This window comes from Bufo bufo, chromosome 6, assembly GCF_905171765.1.
Source record: "Bufo bufo chromosome 6, aBufBuf1.1, whole genome shotgun sequence".
Classification (NCBI taxonomy): Eukaryota; Metazoa; Chordata; class Amphibia; order Anura; family Bufonidae; genus Bufo; species Bufo bufo.
Genome location: NC_053394.1, coordinates 296,530,822 through 296,557,205, shown reverse-complemented (window position 1 = coordinate 296,557,205; position 26,384 = coordinate 296,530,822). Strand labels below are relative to the sequence as shown.

General features: G+C 44.8%; 2 protein-coding genes across 2 annotated transcripts in view; one reads left to right on the top strand and one right to left on the bottom strand.

Annotated features, from left to right (window-relative positions):
* Window positions 1-3,650: 3,650 nt before the first annotated feature.
* Window positions 3,651-7,246, bottom strand: LOC121005678 (keratin, type I cytoskeletal 19-like). The gene is made up of 6 exons (XM_040438454.1): window positions 7,052-7,246; window positions 6,878-6,960; window positions 6,638-6,794; window positions 6,057-6,218; window positions 4,538-4,663; window positions 3,651-3,875 (listed from the first exon to the last, which is right to left on the bottom strand). The coding sequence occupies exons 1-6, from the start codon at window positions 7,220-7,222 to the stop codon at window positions 3,651-3,653; spliced, it is 924 nt and encodes a 307-aa protein (XP_040294388.1). The 5' UTR covers window positions 7,223-7,246.
* Window positions 7,247-7,417: 171 nt separating this feature from the next.
* The window catches only part of LOC121005677, a 28,371-nt gene continuing 9,404 nt past the window's right edge, over window positions 7,418-26,384 (top strand). The window contains 3 exon segments of the mRNA XM_040438453.1: window positions 7,418-7,441; window positions 12,165-13,478; window positions 13,911-14,531. Of these exon segments, the coding sequence (XP_040294387.1) occupies window positions 7,418-7,441; window positions 12,165-13,478; window positions 13,911-14,531 (1,959 nt within the window).

Below are 26,384 nucleotides of genomic sequence, written 5' to 3'. Positions count from 1 at the left end.
AGGTACAACATGCACCAAACAGATGGTTATACTGATGTTGCACAAATATACAGCACTTGCTGTGTAATGCATATCAATCTGTGTTGCCTAATACGAAAAAATGGACTACAAATGTAGTCCACTGACACCAAGCAGAGCTGGATTATACGAACGGCAAAAGAGAGCAACTACCTAGGAATCTCCATCTCCAATTCAGACTGTAAGGTTCCTGTCGGCATTGGAGGGATTTTCCAATAATTTTCTAACCTGAATGGTTGCCTTATTTAGCTATATAACATATATGTAACAACCATTGGGGAGGTGGCCTTCATCAGAAATTTTGTCCAGTGGGCTCTGCCAAACGCGATGCAGTCCTGATGCAACATTATTATCTAACAAGAGTAAAGCTAAAGCTCTTGAGCTGAATATACATTTACTACCACCCTCCCCTCAAAATATCTATTTTGAAGAGTGTGAAGCTCAGTGTACAGTATCTCGTTCATGTCCTATGTCCATTTGAAAGTCAATTCAGTAAGATTGTATAGAGTAGAATGAGAGAGTGAATAGTTTCATCTTCTGTGGCTACTCTTCAAAGCTTGTGAATTAGCATTTGCTTGACACACAGCTTATAACTTTGTGAGTCTTCTTTGAGTGGTGAGATCCTGAAAAGAAGATTATAATGATGACCCTTAGTCTATACAAAGGCAACCTAAAATATCATATGATGTGGTTAGGTCTTATTCACAGATCAGTGTTTTGGTCAGTGATTTCTATCAGTGGTTGTGAGCCAAAACAAGGAGTAAAGGCTACACAGAGATAATGTATAAGGGAAAGATATTCACCTGTTCTGTGTTTAGACCCACATCTGGTTTTGGCTCACAATTTACACAGTCAGTGACCACACACCAACTATGTGAATAAGGATTTACAGAATGAGGAGCATAACAAACTGAAGGTGTATAGAAACAAGGCCCATTAGAAAAATTATTCTTCCCAAAAGAACTTGCACTAAAAAGGGTAGGGCAAATATTGACATTGTAGAGAAGAATCTGTAAATCATGAATGTTGGCAAAATATAATGATATAGTAGGATGTAGATGGTGGACAAATTGTGAAAGATACAGTCAGATCCATAAATATTGGGACATCGACACAATTCTAACATTTTTGGCTCTATACACCCCACAATGGATTTGAAATGAAACGAACAAGATGTGCTTTAACTGCAGACTGTCAGCTTTAATTTGAGGGTATTTACATCAAAATCAGGTGAACGGTGTAGGAATTACAACAGTTTGCATATGTGCCTCCCACTTGTTAAGGAACAAAAAGTAATGGGACAATTGGCTTCTCAGCTGTTCCATGGTCAGGTGTGTTTTATTCCCTCATTATCCCAATTACAATGAGCAGATAAAAGGTCCAGAGTTCATTTCAAGAGTTCTATTTGCATTTGGAATCTGTTGCTGTCAACTCTCAAGATGAGATCCAAAAAGCTGTCACTATCAGTGAAGGCAAGCCATCATTAGGCTGAAAAAAACAACACAAACCCATCAGAGAGATAGCAAAAACATTTAGTGTAGCCAAAACAACTGTTTGGAACATTCTTAAAAAGAAGGAACGCACCGGTGAGCTCAGCAACACCAGAAGACCCGGAAGATAACGGAAAACAACTGTGGTGGATGACCGAAGAATTCTTTCCCTGGTAAAGAAAACACCCTTCACAACAGTTGGCCAGATCAAGAACACTCTCCAGGAGGTAGGTGTATGTGTGTCAAAGTCAACAATCAAGAGAAGACTTTACCAGAGTGAATACAGAGAGTTCACCACAAGATGGAAACCATTGGTGAGCCTCAAAAACAGGAATGCCAGATTAGAGTTTGCCAAACAACATCTAAAAAAGCCTTCACAGTTCTGGAACAACATCCTATGGACAGATGAGACCAAGATCAACTTGTACCAGAGTGATGGGAAGAGAAGAATATTGAGAAGGAAAGGAACTGCTCATGATCCTAAGCATACCACCTCATCAGTGTAGCATGTTGGTGGTAGTGTCATGGCATGGGCATCTATGGCTGCCAATGGAACTGGTTCTCTTGTATTTATTGATGATGTGACTGCTGACAAAAGCAGCAGGATGAATTCTGAAGAGTTTCGAGCAATATTATCTGCTCATATTCAGTCAAATGCTTCAGAACTCATTGGATAGCGCTTCACAGTGCAGATGGACAATGACCCAAAGCATATTGCAAAAGAAAACAAACAGTTTTTTAAGGGAAAGAAGTGGAATGTTATGCAATGGCCAAGTCAATCACCTGTCCTGAATCCAATTGAGCATGCATTTCACTTGCTGAAGACAAAACTGAAGGGAAAATGCCCCAAGAACAAGCAGAAACTGAAGACAGTTGCAGTAGAGGCCTGGCAGAGCATCACCAGGGATGAAACGCAGCATCTGGTGATGTCTATGCGTTCCAGACTTCAGGCTGTAATTGACTGCAAAGGATTTGCAACAAAGTATTAAAAAGTGAAAGTTTGATTTATGATTATTATTCTGTCCCATTACTTTTGGTCCCTTAACAAGTGGGAGGCACATATGCAAACTGTTGTAATTCCTACACCGTTCACCTGATTTGGATGTAAGTACCCTCAAATTAAAGCTGACAGTCTGCAGTTAAAGCACATCTAGTTTGTTTAATTTCAAATCCATTGTGGTGGTGTATAGAGCCAAAAATGTTCGAATTGTGTTGATGTCCCAATATTTATGGACCTGACTGTAGTTTGTACAGTTTAAAAGTAATGATGAGCCTAGTAAAATAGAGAACGGAATTCTTGAAGATAAGAAACATTCCCTTTAGTACCTTGCATGGCAAGAAACTTGAAGAGAGGACACCAGTAGGCCATAGGTCAAACAGAAATACAGCTGCCATAAGCTTCTTAAAGTGAGGGGCCTAACCCTAATCAGTCCCATCTCATAGTGGTTGTCACAAAAAATAGTAAAGGAATGAACAAGGGGATGGTAAATTGACCAAAGTGCAGGGATGTGGCTATTGTGGATGAAGGGGTAGCAATGACACAGAGCCTGGATGTCGGGGGGGGGGGGGGGCTCTACGACTTTCGAGTCCAGCAAAAACGCTTCTGTTACAGATAATACGAATGGGGACAAAACTGAAGTTTTTTTTGGGGGTATTGATCCCCTATGACGGAACTCAATACCGGAGACTTTTAACGCTAGTGTAAAAGTACCCTTAAAAAGACACCAGTATTATGAATGGCCATTAGTAGGTGTTACAGATTTTGATTTTTGATACAAACTATGCCTCTTCCCAAAGGTCATGAAGAGTGGATGGTGGTAGAAAAAAGCTCTAGGACCTTCTGTCTACAGTGGGGAAAAAAACAGCACCATAATGGAGAGTTTGTTTCGATGCTATTAGACTCTATCTTTCCTATGAATAATACTTTTAGGAGGAAGTTACCTTAGGAAACAGAATAGTGCAATGAAAAGACAGGTTACATACCATGTTTGGCCATCAACACATGATGATCTGATACACTGAAAAAGTATTAAGTAACATTAATGTTAATCTTTCCCGGGAAATGTTGTATTAAATGATAAATTCTCATAGTTTCAAATACATTCAAAGATGTATGGTTTAGCTAGACTGACATCTAGATACTCACTGGATATCATGACCTTCCAGCAGACGTTTGTAGGTGGCGATTTCCATCTCTAGGTGGGTCTTTTGGTCCATGAGGATTTTGTACTCATTGTTTTGATGTTCTAGATCAGATCGGATCTGAGTCAGCTGACATTCTAAATTGTTAATGAGACTTTGTAGCTCAGCAAGCTGAGATCTGAATGTAGCTTCTGTCTCTGCTAATGTTCCCTCCAGAGCAGATTTCTGCATAAATATTAAGAAATAATTAGCTAAAAAACTATCACAAAGTACATTTCAATTCAGCTTGTTAAGGGGGCATAGCCATATCAGATGAAAAGGTTATGTAGCATTCCCACCTCTGTCTTGACTCCCATGACAGTATTAGAAATGTTACATAGTACTGTAGGCAGGAGCGGACTGGGAACTTAAATTGGCCCTGGAAAAAATGAAACTGGTCCCATGTGTAGGCGAGTCCAAATTGACAGGGCCGATATAAGCAGGCAGAGACGGCAGTACTGTAATACAGCACAAAATACTGCCCCAGCAGAACCAAATACCATAGTACCTCAGCATTTAACTCTATCAGTGTTCTGAGGAAGGTAATACAGTTGAATGCAGGGGGGCACTTTCTTCTGCAGGCAGGTGTATAAGTACCAGATGCTCCTAGCATTAATTAATGCTGAGAGCATCAGATCACTATGTAACCAACTGGAAGCTGTGAGAAGAGCTTGGGCAGTGGGCATCGGCCCACTGGGAAATTTCCCCGTAGGATCTATGGCCAGTCCACCCCTGACTGTAGGTGGTGTGCTCTGTTATAGATTTTGCATTGGTGACCCAGACCTTACAGTTAAGCGTCTCAAGGACCTCAACCTTCTACAGTATAATTAACTAAACATGAGATTTACCATGTTCATCTGGCTTTGTAGTTCAATTTCCAAGGTTTGAATTTTGCGTTTACGGTCAGTGACTTCAGTCTGGACAGACTGCAGCTGCTCAGAGTCAGATGTAACCTCTCGATTCAGATCTTCTGTCTAGAAAAGAATAGCTTGTGATCTTAATCATGTTACAACTCTGTGTTAGACGTTTGTCAAATGGTTATTTTGATTACTGTAGCATAGTTGCTTTCTTTAACCCCTTCAACCACCGTGATGTACCGGATGTATGGAGCTGTCTTCTGCAGTGTGCCCGCTCCATACATGGTGGGTGCCGGCTTTATCATACAACCAGCACCCAGCCGCACTGACGAGGAGACACGATTTCGCTGTCCCTGTCATTTAACCCCCCAGGTGCCACGATCAACGCTGATTGCGCCACCTGTCAGTGGTGACAATTGGTTGCCATCTCAGCCTGGACACTGCTGAAGCGCTCCAGGCCTGACATAATAATTACCATGCTGAGCTATCCATGAGGCAGTATAAAAATCCTATTCATCCTAATAGATGTTCATTAGGGGGAATAGGAAAGGGGATCAAAATATTCCATGTACCAGCCCCCTAATGGTTCTAATAGTTAAAAAAGTAAAAAAAAAATATAAAAAAATATAAAAAAACATTAAAATGTTAAGAGTTCAAATCACCCCCCTTTCCCAACTGTACATATAAAAATATATTAATAAAAAAATATATATATATATATTAGGTACCGTCGCATCCGAAAAAGTCTTAACTAATAAAACATTTTTTTAAAATTCCTGTCTGGTAAATGCCGTAATGGAAAAAAATTTAAAACGTGCAATTTGCCATTTTTTGTCACCTTTCCCCCCAAAAAAATTTAATAACAGTAATCGAAAAGTCGTATTTACCAATTAAATAGTACCAACAAAAACCATAGTTTGATACGCAAAAAAACAAGCCCTCATATACAGCTGTGTAAACCAAAATATAAAAAAGTTATGGCTGTCAGAAAATGGCGATGCAAAGAAAAGTTAGATCTTTTCAAAGGTTTTTATTTTTTTAAAGTAGTAAAACAAAAAAAACCTATACAAGTTTGGTATCGCTGGAGTCATACTGAGCCGCAGAATAAGGACGTCATATAATTTTTAGTGCACAGTGAACGCCATGATGTCCAAACCCTAAAACTTTGGTGGAATTTTTCTTTTTTCAATTTAACCCCACAAATACTTTTTTTCCCTATTTTCCAATAAAAGACATGTTATGAAATGGTACCATTAAAAAATGCATCTTGTCCCGGAAAAAATAAGTCCATATATGGCTATTTGAATGGAAAAATAAAAAAACTTATGGCTATTCGAATGTGGGGAGGAAAAAACTAAAGTGCAAAACCAAAAATGTGCCGGTACTTAAGGTGTTACGATACACGTCAAAACTGATTTTCAGTTTAGGGACTTCATGTCTCCATACATTGAATCATAGTGAGGCCCACAGAGTTCTGTGGTGATCTAAATGAATTTTAAAAAAAACATACCCTTTGCCGGAACATTGCCTCTACTTCTCTTAGATTCCTTTCCATTAAATTCTCATATTGCTGCCGTATCTCAGACAAGGTTCTGTTCAGATCTACAGATGGAGCTGCATCAACTTCAACATTGATTCTGGCACCCAGCTGAGCTTGTAAACCATTCACTTCCTATGAAAAAAAACTATAAGCTTTGAGGTACGATTCTAGCAATAAAAGTTACCAATGCTGTAATATTAGACAATGAACTAATTAGACAACCAGAATTCTATGCTGGGAAGACCTGTGCTTCAGGTTCAACATATCACGGCTGTTTCCTAAAGTTTGATGGTACATTCCGAGTGTTGATGCCTATAATGGGTCAATTTACACCAATGCCTTTCATTTACAATAACTGTAAACTAGGAACCAAGGGTAATTTACAGAAATATATTGTGTAGCAACTGGCTATTGGCCAAAGTATAGAGCTTCCTTTTGTAGAAGCCCACAGTTAGGCTGCACCATTAAACTTTTCAGATGATATCCTTTTAGGAATACCTTTACTGACTGGTGACTTTGGATGGTAAAAGATGATTTTACATGTATTTTACCTCATCATGGTTTTTCTTCATCTCCTGAACTTCTTCTTGGAGGTTTTGAACCTGACTCTCCAGGCTGCATATATCTCGGTTCAAGTCTTCTAGCAGTATTTTTAAGCCATTCACATCAGCCTCAACAGAGTTACTTAACTGGCGTTCCATTTCAAACCTTAAGACAAGAGAATTAAAATACAGTTTATTTTCCTTTTTGTGATCTTCTAATTCCTACACAGTTTCATTTTTGCAGCTTACTTGTTTCTGAAATCATCTGCTGCTAGCTGAGCATTGTCTATTTGTAGTCCAATGCGGGCATTTTCTACACTTATTGAAGAAATCTAGAGAACAAAGGTAAAAAGGTAAACAACTCAAAAACACATTTAGTGAATTGTTACCCACTGACCTTATTGTACACCTTTATCCTTTTACCTGTCTTTGTAGGTCTTGGATAGCCCTGAAGTAGCTGCTGAAGTCAGGTAAAGTGCTGGGTTGATTCCTCTCATACCAGTCACGGATATTCCCCTCCAGGTGGCCATTTTGCTGCTCTAGAGAGCGAACTTTTTTCAAATAGGTTTCCAGGCGATTATTCAGATGCTGCATGGTTTCTTTCTCATTGACACTAAGTAGGTCATAACTGTGGAATTTCCCATGACTATGGTGGTTATGGGAACCATGTTTGGAGATAGAGATTCCTTTGCCTCCTGATCCTCCATGGACACTTGGAGCTCTGTAATGGCTTACATGATGGCTTTTGTGAGAGCTTCCATGATGTGAGATATGAGACCCTTCACCACAATGGACTTTGTGAGAATATCCTTGGTGAGAAATGTTGGGTCCGGCATTATGAGATGCATGGAAATCTACATGATGGATCTTGTGGGATTTTCCTTGATGTACACCATAGACATGGCTTGAAATCCTAGGTGAATGGCTGCTAACATGACACTTTCCATGATGTGCAGATGAATATACACTCTGACTCATGATTATGGAATATTAGGAGTTACAGAAGATTCTGATCGAAATTATATCAGTCTTACTGAACCCTATTTTCTAGATCTGTTATTTTCTGGATCCGTCTTCGTCTCTTATATAAGGAAGACTGGGAGTGTTGCATAAAACTAATTTTATTACAGGAATACACAACTGACTGTCCATTCATGTGTTTTATATGCTTTAGTGAAGGACTTAACATTAAACATTTTGTGAGCTATAGGAAAAGCATCAGGCGTTCTTACAATTAATCTATAGTTTACATGAAAGTTTATAGTTTTCATGAAAGGACCAAACATCCTCCACCCTAATAATAGCACTGGGAGTCAAAAAGAATTATGAACTGTGTTGTAGCTCAGTTTGTGCTTGAATGTTTATTTATGTTTCTACAGCAACATTGAGATCAAAATCAGAGAAAGATATTAAAAAATATAAAGCAACTAGCAATAAAGCCTCTGTCACAGTACTTGCTGATGAATGATTATTCCAGAACGGCATCACTCACAATTTAACTGCGGCAATACACAGAGAGACCGCAGGAGAGGTCTGGACAGTACATGCAAATCCCTGATAATATAGTGAATTAAAGAGGTATTGGTCTACCTTCACTGAAGGGGATTAATGTACTGCATTGTAGGAGGATTCCATTTTTAAACCTATTTATATTTTATTCACATTTTGGAAGAATTACTATATTGCAATACAGCGGGACTAGTCATCCACGTGATTATTTGGAGGAATCCTGAATAGACATCTGTTTTTTATTCTGCTGCGTTCTTTATTCTGCAAATTACCATCCTTATCATCAGGGGCGTAGCTAGAAATGACTGGGCCCCATAGCAAAACATTTTTATCGCCCCCCCCCCCCCCTTAAATAATGCAGCTGTGCCTGCCAGGCTTGAGCAGGTATATGTGTGAATAGGGAAGATGCTGTACTCACTGTGAGTTACAGCCGGATCTCAGCATCTTCCCTATTCACACATATACCTGCTCAAGCCTGGCAGGCACAGCTGCATTATTTAATAGTGTGGTGTGGTAATGGTTAATGGCATTTTGGCGAAGAAACAGCCACCTAGGCTACTTTCACACTTGCGGCAGTGTGGTCCGGCGATGATTTTAATGTGACTGAAAGCATTTGTGAGATGGATCCAGATGCGGATCCGTCTCACAAATGCATTGCAAAAACGGATCCGTCTCTCCGCTTGTCATGCGGACAGACGGATCCGTCTTGTATTTATTTTCACATTTTTACCGGTCTGCGCATGCGCAGGCCGGACGGACGGATCCAGCACTAATACATTCCTATGGGGAAAAATGCTGGATCCGTCCTTCAGGCAAGTCTTCAGTTTTTTTCGCCGGAGATAAAACCGTAGCATGCTACGGTTTTATCTTTTGCCTGATCAGTCAAAATTACTGAACTGATGCATCCTGATGCATCCTGAACGGATTACTCTCCATTCAGAATGCATGGGGATATGCCTGATCAGTTCTTTTCCGGTATAGAGCCCCTGTGACGGAACTCTATGCCGGAAAAGAATGAAGGGGCGCCCTCCTTATCACTGCTGGCATCTCTTTTTAACTTCAGATCATCAGACTCCAACTAATTACAGCACACACATGTAGTGTACGGGGACTGTAATGCCCGTCACTACCAAAGTGTCACTTGGTGTGCTGTCGTCCCTCCTTATTTATGGGAAGTTGGTATATGTCAGTTTTATAAAATGTCATGTAATGTAATGCATGTATTTCCCTGTTACTATGAAACTTGCAAGTACAGGCCTGCTAGGGGTGTCATTCCAGCTCTTAGTCATTAGAGGGAGCTAGGGAGCCCTAGTTTATATAAGGCCCAGTCAAGGAAGGGAAAGTCAGTGTAATCTGATCTAGTGTGGAGTGCAGAAGCTTCTAGAACCTGAGGAAGCTGGGAGAGGGACAGAGGCCAAGTGCAGAGAAGCAAGAGGTACTCAAACAGAGGAGGTACTTTATAAAGCTACAGCCAAGGATATAAAGCCAGAACTAGGTTAATGGGCCTTGGAGAAGATTTGCTATATTCCAGGATCAGACAGAAATAGAGTGCAAGCTCCTGTACTGCAAGTCCTGTGTTTAACACTCTGTAATCACCTTGCTCAAGCTGTATTGCCTGCATCGACCGTATTGCAAAATCGACTGTATGCCAAGGAACTGCGATTCCAATGTTGTCTCTGCATGAAAACTACTAAAGTTGGAGTTCTGCTTTAATACCACGTGTTCCTCAATTTATTCCTGCTATCCGCAAACGGCGTGCCACCGTTTACTTGGCACTGGCGTCACGAACAATTTATACCATCACCTGCTTATGCAGAGAGTCAGCCGTACCAGGTTAGTGTCCATTGCACTACATCACCCAGAAACACCTATTACACACAACTTGAGTACGCTGCACCTCTCTTTTGGCGTCACGAACAGGATCCGCACGCTTTATAGTGCAAGAAGCGTGAACTTTGTGCCTTATACAGTTGCCCTGTGACCAAAGTGACAAATTGCCTGTTTTATTCAAGTGGACTTTGTGGACTGAAAATTATACCCAAAGTGTACTAAAAACTTCTAAAAAGCACTGTGCAGTGTTGCGCTACCCAGAGGAAGAAAATCGCCACATTGGAGTGTGGTTTTGTGGACTTTTTACAACCCTGCTTGCTGTCAGTGAATGGACAGCGTTTTGCTAAAGATGGCCACCGGCTGCCTGGAGTGAAGTTTCCCGCGCCGCTGAGGACCTTCGTGGGCGGATCCCTGCAAAGACACAGAGAGTCCCGCCCCTCTTCATCATCGCACCGCCGCGGCCCTGCTTCTTCTACGTCATCGGGTGCTCAGGACGTCCGGGATCTCGCGAGACTTGGCCTGCGCAAGCCCGACGATACCGGTAAGCACCTGTAACCGGAGGGAAGGGGAGTGTTCCGGCCCCTTTAGTTGCCAGCGGCCACCTCTCAATAGACTACCATGTCAGAGCCAAGAGTGCCTGAGCAGCCGGCCCCGGGAGAGCTTGCGGCTCCTAATCATCCTACAGCCCCCAGTATGATGCCCTTTACCATGCCTTACTACTTCGGGGCCCCATGGTTTCCTCGCTACAGGGGAGAGACCCATACCCTAAGGGACTTTGAAGAAAAGTTGCTGGCACTATTCCGATTGTACCCTATAAATGCCGACCAGCAAATGGAAATCCTGCTGGCGCAACTGGAGGGAGCTGCCCGCAGGGAAGTGTTATCCTGGCCTGCTACTGAGCGGAGTACTCTAGAACAGATATTCACCCGCCTCAGAGCCACTTTTGAAACTAGGACTGCCTCAGAGATAAAGATGCACTTCTTTGGCAAGAAACAGAAGTCCGGTGAATCCCTCCGTGACTATGCCCTATCACTTCAGGAGGCTTTAGGGGCTGTAATTCAGATAGATCCCAAAGAGGCTGATAAGAGACTCACCCCAGGGATCCTGGGAGGCGTAATAGAGATCGTAAGCGGCCCGTGTGTACATACTGCAAAAAGCTGGGACACACAGAATCCACGTGCTGGCAGTTAAACGGGCAACCCCTGAGGCTGAGGACCACCCCTCGGGAGGTAGAACACTAGGTCCAGATGATCCAAATTGGATGCCGCGGTATGTAGGATCCCATCCTAAAATCAATATAGAGATCAACGGGGTCCCCTTTGAAGCCCTATTAGATACTGGGTCTCAGGTCACTACTATTCAGCTGCCCGCCTTTGAAAGGTTCTGGGACACCAACCAATTGACCCAGCCGCCTGAATCCTGGGTGGAGATTATCGCCAGCAATGGCAAACCAGTAAAGGTTCATGGATACTGGGAACCCACCCTGCAGGTGGGAGAAGTAACCCTGCCTCAACAGGGAGTGATCGTAGTACAAGCCGGTGACAGAGGAAGACATCCTGTCATTCTAGGCACCAATGTCTTCAAAAACTGTTATTCGGAAATACTGGCCGTATTACACCAGACTTTACCCACCGCTTCCTCTGCATCCAGGAGGGTGATTCAAAAGACTATTACTGTGTTAAGTGCCCAGCAGAGGTTTGCTAATGGGAAAGGAGAAATTTGTACTGCCAGGATTAGTGATATTAAGCCTGTGACTTTGCCTCCTAATTCTCAAACTCTTTTATGGTGTCGTGCTGTCCTGGGAGTCGAAGGCCGAGATTATCCAGCCCTGGTGGAACCAATCCAGATGGAGGATTATCCTTATGTGAGAGCTGCCAAGTGCCTAGTGAACGTCTCCCAAGGTAAAGTACCTGTCCGTCTGATTAACCTGAGTAATCATCCTGTTGCGCTTACTAAGCATTGCCGTGTTGCCCAGCTGTCCCAGGTGTCCTTCCAAGACATCCTTCGTCTTCCAGTGACAGAAAAGCCGCCAGCTGCAGACAGCGGATGTTCGCCGGTGACCCAGCCACAAGTGCCCTGGTGGGAAGAGCTCCATGTGGGGGACGAGACTACCCCCCAACATCAACAAGAAGGGATCCTACAGCTGGTCAAAGAGCACCACCAGGCGTTCAGTAAGCATGCTACTGATTATGGGGAGGTGAGTGCCATACAACATACCATACCTACTGTCTCTCATCCTCCTATCAAGGAGAGGTACAGACCCTTACCACCTACTTCATATCAGACTGTAAAGGAAATGATCCAGGAGATGAAAGACTCTAATGTAATCCGGGACAGCCGTAGTCCGTGGGCTGCACCCCTGGTCCTTGTAAAGAAGAAGGACGGTGGTATCCAATTCTGTGTGGATTATAGGAAAATTAATCAAATAACCCACAAAGATGCATACCCACTGCCCCGCATTGAGGAGTCCCTAACTGCTCTGGGCTCCTCTGCCTATTTCTCCACATTGGACTTGACCAGTGGCTACTGGCAAGTACCCATGGCCCCTGCAGATAGGGAAAAGACTGCTTTCACTACTCCCATGGACCTGTTCGAATTCAATTGTATGCCGTTCGGGCTATGTAATGCCCCAGGAACTTTCCAGAGACTAATGGAACGGTGTTTGGCTCACAAAAACTTCGAAACAGTGCTGCTGTATCTAGATGATGTCATTGTGTACTCAAAAACATATGAAGACCATCTGAAACATTTGGCAGAAGTATTTGAAATCCTTATCAAATATGGCTTGAAGGTAAAGCCATCCAAGTGTCACCTGCTCAAACCTGCAGTAAGATACCTGGGACATGTAGTAAGCGGAGAGGGAGTGCAACCTGACCCTGATAAGTTAGCAGCTGTCCGTAATTGGCCGGTTCCTACTACCGTCAAAGAGGTGAGGAGTTTCCTTGGTTTTGCCGGTTACTATAGACGTTTTATCCCCCATTTTGCTCAAATAGCTGATCCTATCCAGGAACTCTTGAGGGGGCAACCCAAAAAGAGTCCTAGAACTCCTGTGCCCATTGAGTGGAATGAAGAAAGAGAGATCGCGTTCCAATTGCTAAAAAAGAAACTGACCGAGCCTCCTGTGTTAGGTTACCCAGATTATAGCAAGCCTTTCCATCTTTATACCGATGCTAGCAAGCGAGGCCTGGGAGCTGTGTTAGCCCAAATCCAAGAGGGAAAAGAGAGAGTGATAGCATATGCAAGCCGCTCCCTGAAAGGAGCTGAGAAAAATGACCAGAATTATAGTTCCTTCAAACTAGAGTTCCTGGCATTAGTGTGGGCGGTGACAGAAAAATTCAAGGATTATCTAGCAGCCACCCCGTTCATTGCATTCACTGACAATAACCCTCTGGCACATCTAAATACAGCTAAATTGGGGGCCTTGGAGCAGAGATGGGCCTCTCGCCTTGCCAACTATAATTTCTCTGTAAAGTATCGTGCTGGACGTACTAATGATAATGCTGATGCTTTATCCAGGCTTCCCACAGAGACAGCTCCTGATGTGCGAGATGCTTGGGAAGATGTAGAGATGCCGGCTTTCTATAACAAATTTTCTCAACAGGATCAGGCTCGAGCTACCAATAACAGAGCTGCAGTTCCTTCACCCTCCAGTAGGCCTGATCCTAAAGAAGAAAGGTGGGTGAAACTACAGTCTGAAAGTAGAGTGCTGGGTGAGTTGTTGGACTTCATTACTAGTGGCAGAGCCCCTGAGAGGATTCGGCGTAAAAGTGCAGATCCTGAACTCATCAAACTGTGGAGACAGCGCCATCAACTCTTCATACAAAAGGGCCTATTGCTACGGAGAAGCCTAGACCCAGTGTCCAACGAGAGAGTGCACCAGATTCTCATACCCCGACGAGATGCCGGTATGGTGTTGGAGATGTACCACAATCAATCCGGTCACTTTGGGGTCCAAAAGACTGAGGCTACTATCCGCCAGCGGTTTTACTGGGTGGGCATGAGAGAAGACATGGAGAAGTGGTGTCGAGAGTGTGTAGCCTGTGCCTTGAAACGAAGTGAGCACCATGATCAGAGGGCACCACTGAGACCCATTGTAAGTACCCGTCCTCTTGAACTTGTCGCCATCGACCATGTAAAACTGGAGCCTAGTCGCTCAGGGTATGCTTATGCCATGACTATTATTGACCATTTCACTAAGTTTGTTGTAGCAGTGCCTGTGAGAGACCAGACAGCCAAGACTACAGCCGAAATGTTCTGGAAGCACTTCCTCCTGCCCTATGGATGTCCAGAAAAGATCCTCACCGACCAAGGACCTGCTTTTGAGTCTCATCTGTTCCATGAACTGTGCCGCTTACACAACTGTAAGAAGATCCGGACAACGGCCTACCATCCTCAAGGTAACGGATTATGTGAAAAAATGAATCAGACCTTGATAGAGATGCTGAGGGCCGTGCCTCCTGAGAACAGAGGAGATTGGCCCAGTCTGTTGCCACAGCTCATGTTCACATACAATCATACCATACATTGTTCCACCGGGTATACCCCTTTTTACTTGATGTTTGGGCGCCAAGGTACATTGCCTGCTGATCATTCATTGGACATACACGTACCTGATTGCATTAACCCATTACCTAACACCGACTGGGTTGCTGAGCACCAAAGGCGATTGAATGCAGCCAAAGCCATTGTTCAGGAACGTATGGACTTTGCTAGAGACCGACAGCAGAAAGACTATGATCAGGCAGCCCATGCAGAACCTTTGACCATAGGGGCCGTGGTATGGTTAAAGAATAACCGTCGTACCAGTAAATTGGACAGTAAATGGGAGCGAAGTCCTTATATTGTCACTGCAATCCCAAATGTTGGAACTCACACTTATGAGATCACCCGGGAAGACAAGGGATCCCAAATTGTACACCGAAACCGGTTGAAGCTCTGCCTGACACCAGAACCTAGTGCCGAGAGTTCTGGATCTGAATATCCTGTGTCAGAGTCAGCAATACAGCCCGAGGATCCTATGCAGGCTGTTAGTAATCTGAGGTATGACGCTGATCCCATGCATTGGCTTCTGACACCTTGGTTGAACTTGCTGGTGCCTGCTCCGGCACCTACTGTAGCTTCATCTCCAGAAGAGCCGGTTCAAGATGTCCCGGATCCAGTTCCCCCTCTAGTGGATATTGTTGTTCCTGTTGTTCCAGTTGTTCCTGACCAAGGTCTCACTGATGGAGACCCTCCTGTTGCTCCTCTCTCTTCTACCTCGTTACTCAGAGAAGAGGAGACCCCTGTACTGAGAAGGTCTACCCGGATGACCAGGGGACGCCCGCCAGTCCGTTTAGGAGACTTTGACTATTCTGGTGGTGTCTCCTCCCAAACCGTTGCTACCGGTAATACCTTGTTGGACATTTGTGCGCAAGAATGGACTCCCTCACGTGAGCCCTTGCCTGTGCTACACCCACAGGAAACCCCTGGGTAGTTCCGTTGTTATACTGTTCTATCATGGACTTATTCATTGTCATGGACTATCCTGGTTATAATGTTACGCTGTGCCAGGTCAGCGCCCCCGTTCCATTCACTATCCTGAGAGAAGAGAACGACGCCCCTTGTCACTACCCTGCACCTTTGCCAATTGGACCTGATGTAAATGTAAATGCAGATGAATTACATGAGTGTATGCCTGCATGTCTCTTTTTCTATTTCAGGTAGAGATTCCAGTTGGGCGACCCATGATGGAGTACGAGGTCGTACTCAGCTTAAAGCAGTGGGGTATGTAGTGTACGGGGACTGTAATGCCCGTCACTACCAAAGTGTCACTTGGTGTGCTGTCGTCCCTCCTTATTTATGGGAAGTTGGTATATGTCAGTTTTATAAAATGTCATGTAATGTAATGCATGTATTTCCCTGTTACTATGAAACTTGCAAGTACAGGCCTGCTAGGGGTGTCATTCCAGCTCTTAGTCATTAGAGGGAGCTAGGGAGCCCTAGTTTATATAAGGCCCAGTCAAGGAAGGGAAAGTCAGTGTAATCTGATCTAGTGTGGAGTGCAGAAGCTTCTAGAACCTGAGGAAGCTGGGAGAGGGACAGAGGCCAAGTGCAGAGAAGCAAGAGGTACTCAAACTAACAGAGGAGGTACTTTATAAAGCTACAGCCAAGGATATAAAGCCAGAACTAGGTTAATGGGCCTTGGAGAAGATTTGCTATATTCCAGGATCAGACAGAAATAGAGTGCAAGCTCCTGTACTGCAAGTCCTGTGTTTAACACTCTGTAATCACCTTGCTCAAGCTGTATTGCCTGCATCGACCGTATTGCAAAATCGACTGTATGCCAAGGAACTGCGATTCCAATATTGTCTCTGCATGAAAACTACTAAAGTTGGAGTTCTGCTTTAATACCACGTGTTCCTCAATTTATTTCTGCTATCCGCAAACGGCGTGCCACCGTTTACTTGGCACTGGCGTCACGAACAATTTATACCATCACCTGCTTATGCAGAGAGTCAGCCGTACCAGGTTAGTGTCCATTGCACTACATCACCCAGAAACACCTATTACACACAACTTGAGTACGCTGCACACACCCCTGTAGTGTCCACCATCAGACAGGGTAGGGAAGAAAAGAAACCCCAGAACTAGAGTGTCAGTGCTAGTTCTGGGGTTTCTTCCCTCCCCTGTCTGATGGTGGACACTACAGGCCAGGGCGCAGGGTGTGTGCTGTAATTAGTAATTAGTGAGAGTCTGATGATCTGAATTCTGAAGTTAAAAAGAGCTGCCTGCAGACCTGCAAGGATAAGGAGGGCGCCCCTTGCTTCTCTTGGGGGCCCCACTCTGCAGGCAGCTCTTTTTAACTTAAGAATTTAGATTATCTCAGAAATCATAAGTTCTCACTTCCTTAAATTCACTTTAAGTGAATCAGTTACTTTTAGAGTCACTAGTCACAGACAGCAGGCACAGACTGCAGTGGCAGGACTGGAGACCACTGAGGACTGGACTGGAGTGAGGTTCCTCTCACTCACTCTGAGCTGCTCAGCCTCAGACTGGTTTCGGGGCCCGGGCAGTCAGATAGCGCGAATCTGACTGGCGCCAGTGCTGTCGGCGGGACCACTCCCTCCCTAGTCCCTCCACTCCAGTCTCCAGGTACACCCCCGGCCCCCTCCACCGCCTGAGTCCGCCTCCTCCCTCTAGTTACTAGGAGGAATCATTAATTCTTTCCTGCGCTGGTGCCTGGCTCCGCCTCTGTCCCTCAGGTACGCCCCTGTTCCGGCCCCCTCCACCGCCTACCTCATCTGCTGCTCGTGCGGCCGTGCGCCCCGCCTACTCCAGTCCTGACCTGACTCCTTGGCTTCTCCCCAGCCAGGCCCGAGCCGCGGACCGCCCGCGCCCCGTCCACTACACTGGGCGGGCGATCGGGCCTGGCTGCCTGTGTGTAGTGTCACCGTGTGTGTGACTGTGTGTTAATAAAAAACAGAATGTGGTCCCGACGGGCCCCCAGTGGCGTAGGGCCCCATAGCCACTGCTATGGTTGCTATGGCGATCCCTACGCCACTGCTTATCATTATAATCATATTATTGTATTTTTATTTTCATTTTTTTTGTCTATCTTCATCTGTGCTATATTGTATACTAGTATCAATTATTGCAATCCAATTATCCTCTGCGATTATCACTGGGGTGATGCTCCAGGTGGAGATAGTGCTCATTATAGCAGTAAGATCCTACCCCATATCAATGGGGGAGCACTGATATCCGCGTGGACCATCTACACAAGGATCCACAGAAGGATTTCCCTGAAATAGGGTATTAGTACTATTGAGACTACAGTCTGGTGTTTTGTAAAGACCGCTTAGCCTTTATTATATGTATTTTTTTTATTCTAACAAATAGGGTTTTTTATTCTAATAAATGTGTCTAATCTCCATTTGACTTCCTGATAATTGAGTGTCCTCCAATTTTCATTTTCATTTGTTCTTACGTTTTATGGGCTTGAGGTGTTGCCCATGGAGTGAGCACCATCTCACGTTAGTACATGCAGGTGAGCCACTGACACTTATTGTTTGCACTATATGATACATGAGTAATTCCAGCAAACCTTGCTTGTGATTGGGGTGCAAGTTCTGTGTAATACATTTTCGGGGTATATTAATAGAAAAAATACATACGTACTATTAGCTGTTCTGCGTTGATTTTACATTGTTTTACTTTTTTGGGGGGGTGTATTAATAGGAAAAAAATAAGGAAAAAATATATGTCATGATCAGAGATGAACGAATCGAAGCTGACAAAGTCGAATCTGTTCCGAATTTCAGGCAAAATTTGATTCTGAACGAATGCGAATTTCCTCATGCTTTGTGGTAACGAATCACATTATTTCCTACAATGGCGGGCGGCTAAAATTGTGTCTAAAATGGCGGTTACACGTGTGAGGACATGGGTCAAGAAACTCTGGGAAGGCAGGATGACCCATAATGCCATGCATGCAACCAATCAGCAGCCAATCAGCAGCCAGTCAGCCCGGTGATGTCACAGCCCTATAAATACGGCGGCCATCTTAGATGCTGCCATTCACCATCGTACATTGGTCAGGGACAGACGTGTATGCAGGCGCTAGGGAGAGTGAAAGAAAAACTAACTGTTAAAAAAAAAAGGAATGAAGCTATTTTACTAGTGCAGGGAAAGGATAGTGAGAGGAATTATTTCACAGGCAGGGAGAGACGTGTGCAGATGCTAGGGAGAGTCATAGGAAAATCCTCATTGTGAAAACCAGCGATTTACTAGTACAGAGAAAGGATAGTGAGAGGAATCATTTCATAGGCAGGGAGAGACATGTGCAGATGCTAGGGAGAGTCATAGGAAAATCCTCATTGTGAAAACCAGCGATTTACAAGTGCAGGGAAAGGACAGTGAGAGGAATAATTTCACAGTCAGGGAGAGACATGTGCAGATGCTAGGGAGAGTTATAGTAAATTCCTCATTGTGAAAACAATCGATTTACAAGTGCAGGGAAACATTACTTGGGGATCCAGATAGTCTCATAATACAGCTCAGTCATTCCAGCAATTAGTTATTGGGGTGCAAGTGCTATGTTGAAAAGCCTTTAGTGGCTTTTATCTGTGGAATAAGAAAAATATATACGCAGGTCACTTTTGCTGTTAAATGCGCTGGTATCATTTAGTGGCCTATTTCAATACAATACAAGAAATATTTACGCAGGTCACTTTTATTTCTGGTGAAAGTTTATAGGGCGGTATTTCAGTAATACACTAAACATTTAAACGCATTGCACGGTTGCATTCATTTCTGGTGAAAGAGTATAGGGGCTTATTTCATAAAAAAATAAAAATTTATACACACTGCTGGTGAAAGCGTATACTGGCCTATATCAGTCCAACACGAAAAATACATTTCCAGGTCACTTCTGCAGTTATTTCTGTTGAAAGCGTATAGGGACGTATTTCAGTAAACAAAGAAAAATATATATGCACTGCACTGTTGCAGTAATTACTGTTGAAAGCGTATAGGGGGTATTTCAGTTAAAAAAGAAAAATATTTACCCACTGCACTGTTGCAGTTATTTCTGGTGAAAGAGTATAAGGCCGTATTTCTGTAATAGAAGAAAAATATATACCCACTGCACTGTTGCACTAAATACTGGTGAAAGCATTTAGCGGCCTTATTTCAGTAATACAAGAAAAATATATACTCACTGCACTGTTGCAGTAATTTCTGGTGAAAGAGTATAAGGTCATATTTCAGTAATACAAGAAAAATATATACCCACTGCACTGTTGCAGTTATTTCTGTTGAAAGCGTGTAGGGCAGTATTTCAGTAAAAAAAAGAGAAATACCGTATTTTTCGCTTTATAAGACGCACCCCCCCCAAAAGTGGGTGGAAAATTACAGTGCGTCTTATAAAGCAAATGCTTCCAACTTTGATGGCGCTGATACATCGCTGCCGCACTGCGATGTATCAGCGGGATGTGAGGAGGGGATGGAGGCTGGCAACACTCGCGGCGGTGCCCGATGCAGTCACTGTACTGTAATACATTGGGCCCCGCACACAGCAGTTTTCATAAGTAAAGTCATGGTACAGTAATCCTCTTCAAGCAGTGTTTGTACTTTAAACTCAGGCAATCCTTTTTACAACCTACTATGAAAGCGGCAGGCAGGGCGGCAGCGTAACCTTGCGATGCTCACTCATTCACTCTCCTCCCATTTCATTCATGAAGGCAGAGCGGAAGCGTGAATGAGTGATCGCGAGGTTACGCTGCCGCCGATTATAGTAGGTTGTACAGAGGATTGCTTGAGTTTAAAGTACAAAAATTGCTTGAAGAGGATTACTGTATCATGACTTTACTTATGAAAACTGCTGTGTGCGGGGCCCAATGTATTACAGTACAGTGACTGCATCGGGCACCGCCGCCAGTGTTGCCAGCCTCCATCCCCTCCTACCATGAAAACTGCTCCATTACACTATGCTGTAAGTGGGTTGACAATGGTGTAATGGGGGTCACTATTCACACAGGACAATATACTGTGACACATATGATACTGTGACCAGCATAAGATGATCTTATGCTGGTCACAGTATCATATGTGTCACAGTATATTGTCCCTATGTGAATAGTGACCACCATTACATAAGATGCTATGTGTGTCATTCACACATCCCCCACACTAGTGTATGATCCACAGACCAGCCCCATAAGAGTGTCATCCACAGATCCCCCCATAACAGTGTCCTCCACAGGTCCCCCATAACAGTGTATCCACCACAGATCCCCCCCTATAACAGTCCACAAATCCCCCTTAAAAATGACATCCACAGACTCCTCATAACAGTGCCATCCACAGATCCCCCATAACAGGGCGTCATCCACAGATCCTCCATAACAGTGTCATCCACAGACAACCATTAGTTCAAAACCCACCAAAGGCACACCTTTTGGTTCAAAATATATTTTTCTTATTTTCCTCCTCAAATATCTAGGTGCGTCTTATCATCAGGTGCGTCTTATAAAGCGAAAAATACGGTATATACCCAGTGCACAGTTATTTCTGGTGAAAGTGTATAGTGGCCTTATTTCAGTATAACAAGAAAAATATATACCCACTGCACTGTTGCAGTAATTTCTGGTGAAAGAGTATAAGGACATATTTCAGTAATACAATAAAAATATATACCCACTGCACTGTTGCATTAAATACTGGTGAAAGCGTATAGTGACCTTATTTCAGTAATACAAGAAAAATATATACCCACTGCACTGGTGCAGTAATTTCTGCTTATAGGGCAGTATTTCAGTAAGGCTACTGTCACACTAGCGGCAGGACGAATCCGACAGGCTGTTCACCTTGTCGGATCCGTCCTGCCGCTATTTTGCCGTGCCGCCAGACTGCCGCTCCGTCCCCATTGACTATAATGGGGACAGGGGCGGAGCTCCGGCGCAGCACGGCGAGAGGACGCCGGACTAAAAGCACTGCATGTCCGACTTTTTAGTCCTACGGCCTCTCACTGCGCACTGCCGTGCTGCGCCGGAGCTCCGCCCCGTCCCCATTATAGTCAATGGGGAAGGAGCAGCAGTCCAGCGGCACGGAAAAATAACAGCAGGACTGATCCGTCAGGGTGAACAGCCTGTCGGATCCGTCCTGCTGCTAGTGTGAAAGTACCCTAATACAATAAAAATATATACCTACTGCACTGTTGCAGTTATTTCTGGTGAAAGAGTATAGTGGCCTTATATCAGTAATACAAGAAAAATATATTCCCACTACACTGTTGTAGCAATTTCTGGTGAAAGCATATAGTGGGCTATTCAGTTCAACAAGAAATATATTTACTCAGGTCACTTCTGCAGTTATTTCATACACACAGTTGACATTTGGTGTTATTTGCGTTCAAACCATTTATTGCCAGTTCAGTACAAAAAGAGAAAAATATACACAGTTCACATTTTGGTGCTATTTGCGCTAAAAGCGTTTATTGCCATATGTAAGAAACAAAAGCGAAAAAGATACGCAGTTAACTTTATCAGCTAAAACGCTAAAATCATTTATTGGCCTTTTTCAGTCGAATACGAGAAATATATACGCAGGTCACGTTTGTTTTTATTTCCGCTATAATAATTTAGTGGCCTATTTCAGTCCAAAACGAGAAATATATAGGCAGTTCACGTTTACTTGTATTTGTGCTAAAAGTGGTTAATGGCCTATTTCTGTCCAAAAAGAAAAATATATTCTGGGCTTTTAGGGTTGTTTTAATTTGCTTTTAATTATTTTAGTTCAGCTAAAAGTATGTCAGACAGAGAAGTGCCAGGACATGCACAGAGGAGTGGCAGAGGCATAAATGTTTCTGGTGCAGGCAGAGGTTGCAGCAGATTAAGGGGCCGTGGCTGCAGGAGTCTCAGCGAGAGGCCTGAGCTCCCAGTGTCATCTACTGGTCGTGTCTTGACCAGCAACCCAGCGGTTATTGATTGGTCAACTCGGTTATCTAATTCATCCCAAGTGACATCGGACACCCCCAGCCAACAGTCGGTGGGTTTGTCAGAAACAACCCTTAGTTGGCATGGCCCGGGATCAGGCCCTGTGCCCTCATCTGTTCTCAAACTGCCTCTATCCTTTGCTGTTCCCTCATCCACAGAAGTACTATCTGCTGTGGACTCAGCTCTACTATTCAGTGAGGACGAGCTACTCGAGAACAGTCAGCAGCTAATGCCCAGCCAATATTTGGAGGAGACATCTGCCGCTTCCTCCGCTAGGCGGGCATGTAGTGATGAGGAGAGTGGCGTGGGAGGTGGTGTTGCGAGCGGTCAGGCTCCTGACCCAGAGAGCGCTGAGAATGACACCAGTGACTAGTGTAAGGCTACTTTCACACTTGCGTTAGGAGCGGATCCGTCTGGTGTCTGCACAGACGGATCCGCTCCTATAATGCAAACGCTTGCATCCGTTCAGAACGGATCCGTCTGCATAACAGTTTTTTTCAGATCTGATTTTTCACTTCGTGAAAAATCAGATCCGACAGTATATTCTAACACAGAGGCGTTCCCATGGTGATGGGGACACTTCAAGTTAGAATATACTAAAAGAACTGTGTACATGACTTCCCCCAGCTGCCTGGCAGGTGCTGCCAGGCAGCAGGGGGCAGACCCCCCCCCCCTCTCCCTCCCTTGTATTTAACTCATTGGTGGCCAGTGTGGCCGGCCCCCTCTCCCTCCCCTGTATTTAACTCATTGGTGGCCAGTGTGGCCGGCCCCCCTCCCTCCCCCCCTGTATTTAACTCATTGGTGGCCAGTGCGGCCGAGCCCCCCCTCCCTCCCTCCCCCCCTGTATTTAACTCATTGGTGGCCAGTGCGGCCGGCCCCCACTCCCTCCCCCCCCACCTAATTAAAATAACCGACCCCCATCATTGGTGGCAGCGGAGAGTTCCGATCGGAGTCCCAGTTTAATCGCTGGGACTCCGATCGGTAACCATGGCAACCAGGACGCTACTGCAGTCTTGGCTGCCATGGTTACTTAGCAATTGTAGAAGCATTATACTTACCGGCCGGGCGCTCCTCCTACTGGTAAGTGAAAGGTCTGTGCGGCGCATTGCTTATAGCACAGACCTTTCACTTACCAGTAGGAGGAGCGCCCGGCCAGTCACAGACATCGCAGGTAAGTATAATGCTTCTACAATTGCTAAGTACCCATGGCAGCCAAGACTGCAGTAGCGTCCTGGTTGCCATGGTTACCGATCGGAGTACCATCGATTAAACTGGGACTCCGATCGGAACTCTCCGCTGCCACCAATGATGGGGGGTCGGTCATTTTAATTAGGGGGGGGAGGGAGGGGGGGGCAGGCCGCACTGGCCACCAATGAGTTAAATACAGGGGGGGGCGGCCGCACTGGCCACCAATGAGTTAAATACAGGGGGGGAGGGAGGGGGGCCGGCCACACTGGCTACCAATGAGTTAAATACAGGGGGGGGAGGGGCGGGCGGCCGCACTGGCCACCAAAGAGTTAAATACAGGGGGGGGAGGGAGGGGGGGCCGGCCGCGCTGGCCACCAATAAGTTAATTACAGTTATTTTAGTATATTCTAACTTGAAGCGTCCCCATCACCATGGGAACGCCTCTGTGTTAGAATATACTGTCGGATCTGAGTTTCACGATCTAACTCAAATCTGATGGTATATTCTAACATAGAGGCATTCCCATGGTGATGGGGACACAAGTTAAAATATACCATCGGATTGGAGAAAACTCAGATCTGATAGTATAATAGGGACTCCTGACTTTACGTTGAAAGTCAATGGGGGACGGATCCGTTTGCAATTGCACCATATTGTGTCAACGTCAAACGGATAGGTCCCCATTGACTTGCATTGTAAGTCTGGACGGATCCGTTTGGCTCCGCACGGCCAGGCGGACACCAAAACGCTGCAAGCTGCGTTCGGGTGTCCGCCTGCTGAGCGGAACGGAGGCCAAACGGTGCCAAACTGATGCATTCTGAGCGGATCCACATCCACTCAGAATGCATTGGGGCTGTACGTATCCGTTTGGGGCCGCTTGTGAGAGCCTTCAAACGGAACTCATAAGCGGAACCCCGAACGCAAGTGTGAAAGTAGCCTAACACCCCAGAGTTGTGTTACTACACTCCTCTACCCCGCTACTATCTCCTAAGAGCCATTATACTGTCATCTGATGTGATTTTGCTCATGTCCTCCACAAATGTGCATACAAAACTATGTTAAATGCAATTGTTCATGTAATTTGACTGGTTACCAGTAAGTGGCAGCAACCAATTGGCAGGCACAAGCATACAGTTTCGTGTATCTGAGCTGGAATGGATTATTCCAGCTTAGGACCCCTCTGAGGAGAGTGGGCTAGTCCCTCTTCCTGCAGCAAGGGAGGGAAAAAACAGTTAGAGCCAGATTAAGTTACCACCCCTGCATAGGGAAGACAGGAGGGACCTAGTCTCAGCTGAGATTTGGCCATATACCCAGTCTGATTAACTTCAGCTCTGCTGGATGATGAAAGCAGAAACTACAGATAACCTCCAGAGTTCCAGGAAGAAAGCATCCCCTGAGAATCCATCTGTGAGATAAGTCCAGAGACCTAAGAGAGGCTATTTCCTCCTCAGATAGTCTGTCCCCACACAGCAGAAGGTACCAGATAAGTGCAGAAGCTAATCCTGCCATACTTACAGAGCTACCAAGCAGACGTTTATCCTGCAAGCTCCACATTTAAAGCAGAAGTACTCATTCCTGCCAATCATTGCCAAAACCTGCTGGGACCAAGAGACCAAAGCTGTATGCTGTTTGGATGCATGTTATTCCAAGTAAAGCAATGGTAGAACTTCACCTAAAGGTCTGGACATCATTTGTTCTGCAAAGTTACTCTATTACTCCTACTATAACTACACTCAAAATTTATTGCAAGTGATCCAGAAGCCAGAAGTCCGGCCGTACCCAGGTAGGAGACACCGTGACACAACTAACATCAAGCTATAAAGACATTATAGGCCATTACACCACTCTGGCATTCCTAATCTGGGACGTGCGTTATAACACCTTGGAAGGGCCCTGGGATAGTACCCTGCACACGCTGCAATTGGCGTCACGACAGATAGAGAATATTTTCCCCATGTACCTGGGCACTGCATTAAAAAGTGGCGTCAGCGAACAGGATTTACATTTGTGCCTATATACAACAGGATTTACCTTTGTGCCTATAATACAGGCTGCAGTAATCACCAAACCCCCAGAAAAACTGACTTTTATTGCATGCACTTACTGCAAAAGAGTGTGGGTGTGCATCAGTTGCAGGACAGTGGCGGAGCAGGGGTTAATCGGTCATCTTAGATACATCCACCCAGCAGAGGGGAGGGAACCAAACAGCCCGCTCTCCACAGATAAATCATTCCTACAGCAGCAGGAACGAAAGTGCTGAATACAAGTTCCCAGAAGGACAGAGAAATTGCTGCATTTGACCATACAGGAAGTGAATCGGCTGCCATCTTGGAAAAGGAAAAACATAGTTTTTTCAGCCCTGGATTCTGGAAAAGAACACCATGTGAGTGAGTACTGCTGTGCAAATAACCTTGCTAAAGACTGTAAGGGGTTATAATCTGTCTGCCAGAGCACCATACTCCCCGAAATTGAGCAGTTGCAGCGACTCTTAAAGGAGCCACACACTAATTCTGCTGCAGTCGCCCATAGCAACCTGCATCTAAATTGCATTGTAGCCAATACTTACCCCTCTAGTCTGGTACTGGGTATCAAGGGCCATGTCTGACAACGAAGATAGCACCCACTTTGACCGCAGTGATCCACCAGCAGCAGGGGCAGCCACCTGCATCATGCCTCTTACTATGCCGTACTATTTTGGGGCACCCTGGCTCCCAAGTTACTCAGGAGAACTCCATTCACTCAGGGAATTCCGTGAT

What these genes read in the sequence shown, in the direction of transcription:
- LOC121005678 (XM_040438454.1), bottom strand. Translation starts at nt 7,222, where the DNA reads ATGCAGCATCTGAATAATCGCCTGGAAACCTATTTGAAAAAAGTTCGC. An exon ending in TGAAGAAAAACCATGATGAG is followed by an intron (nt 6,219 to 6,637) that starts GTAAAATACATG and finishes TTTTTTTCATAG; the next exon opens with GAAGTGAATGGTTTACAAGC. An exon ending in AGGCAATGTTCCGGCAAAGG is followed by an intron (nt 4,664 to 6,056) that starts GTATGTTTTTTT and finishes ATTCTTTTCTAG; the next exon opens with ACAGAAGATCTGAATCGAGA.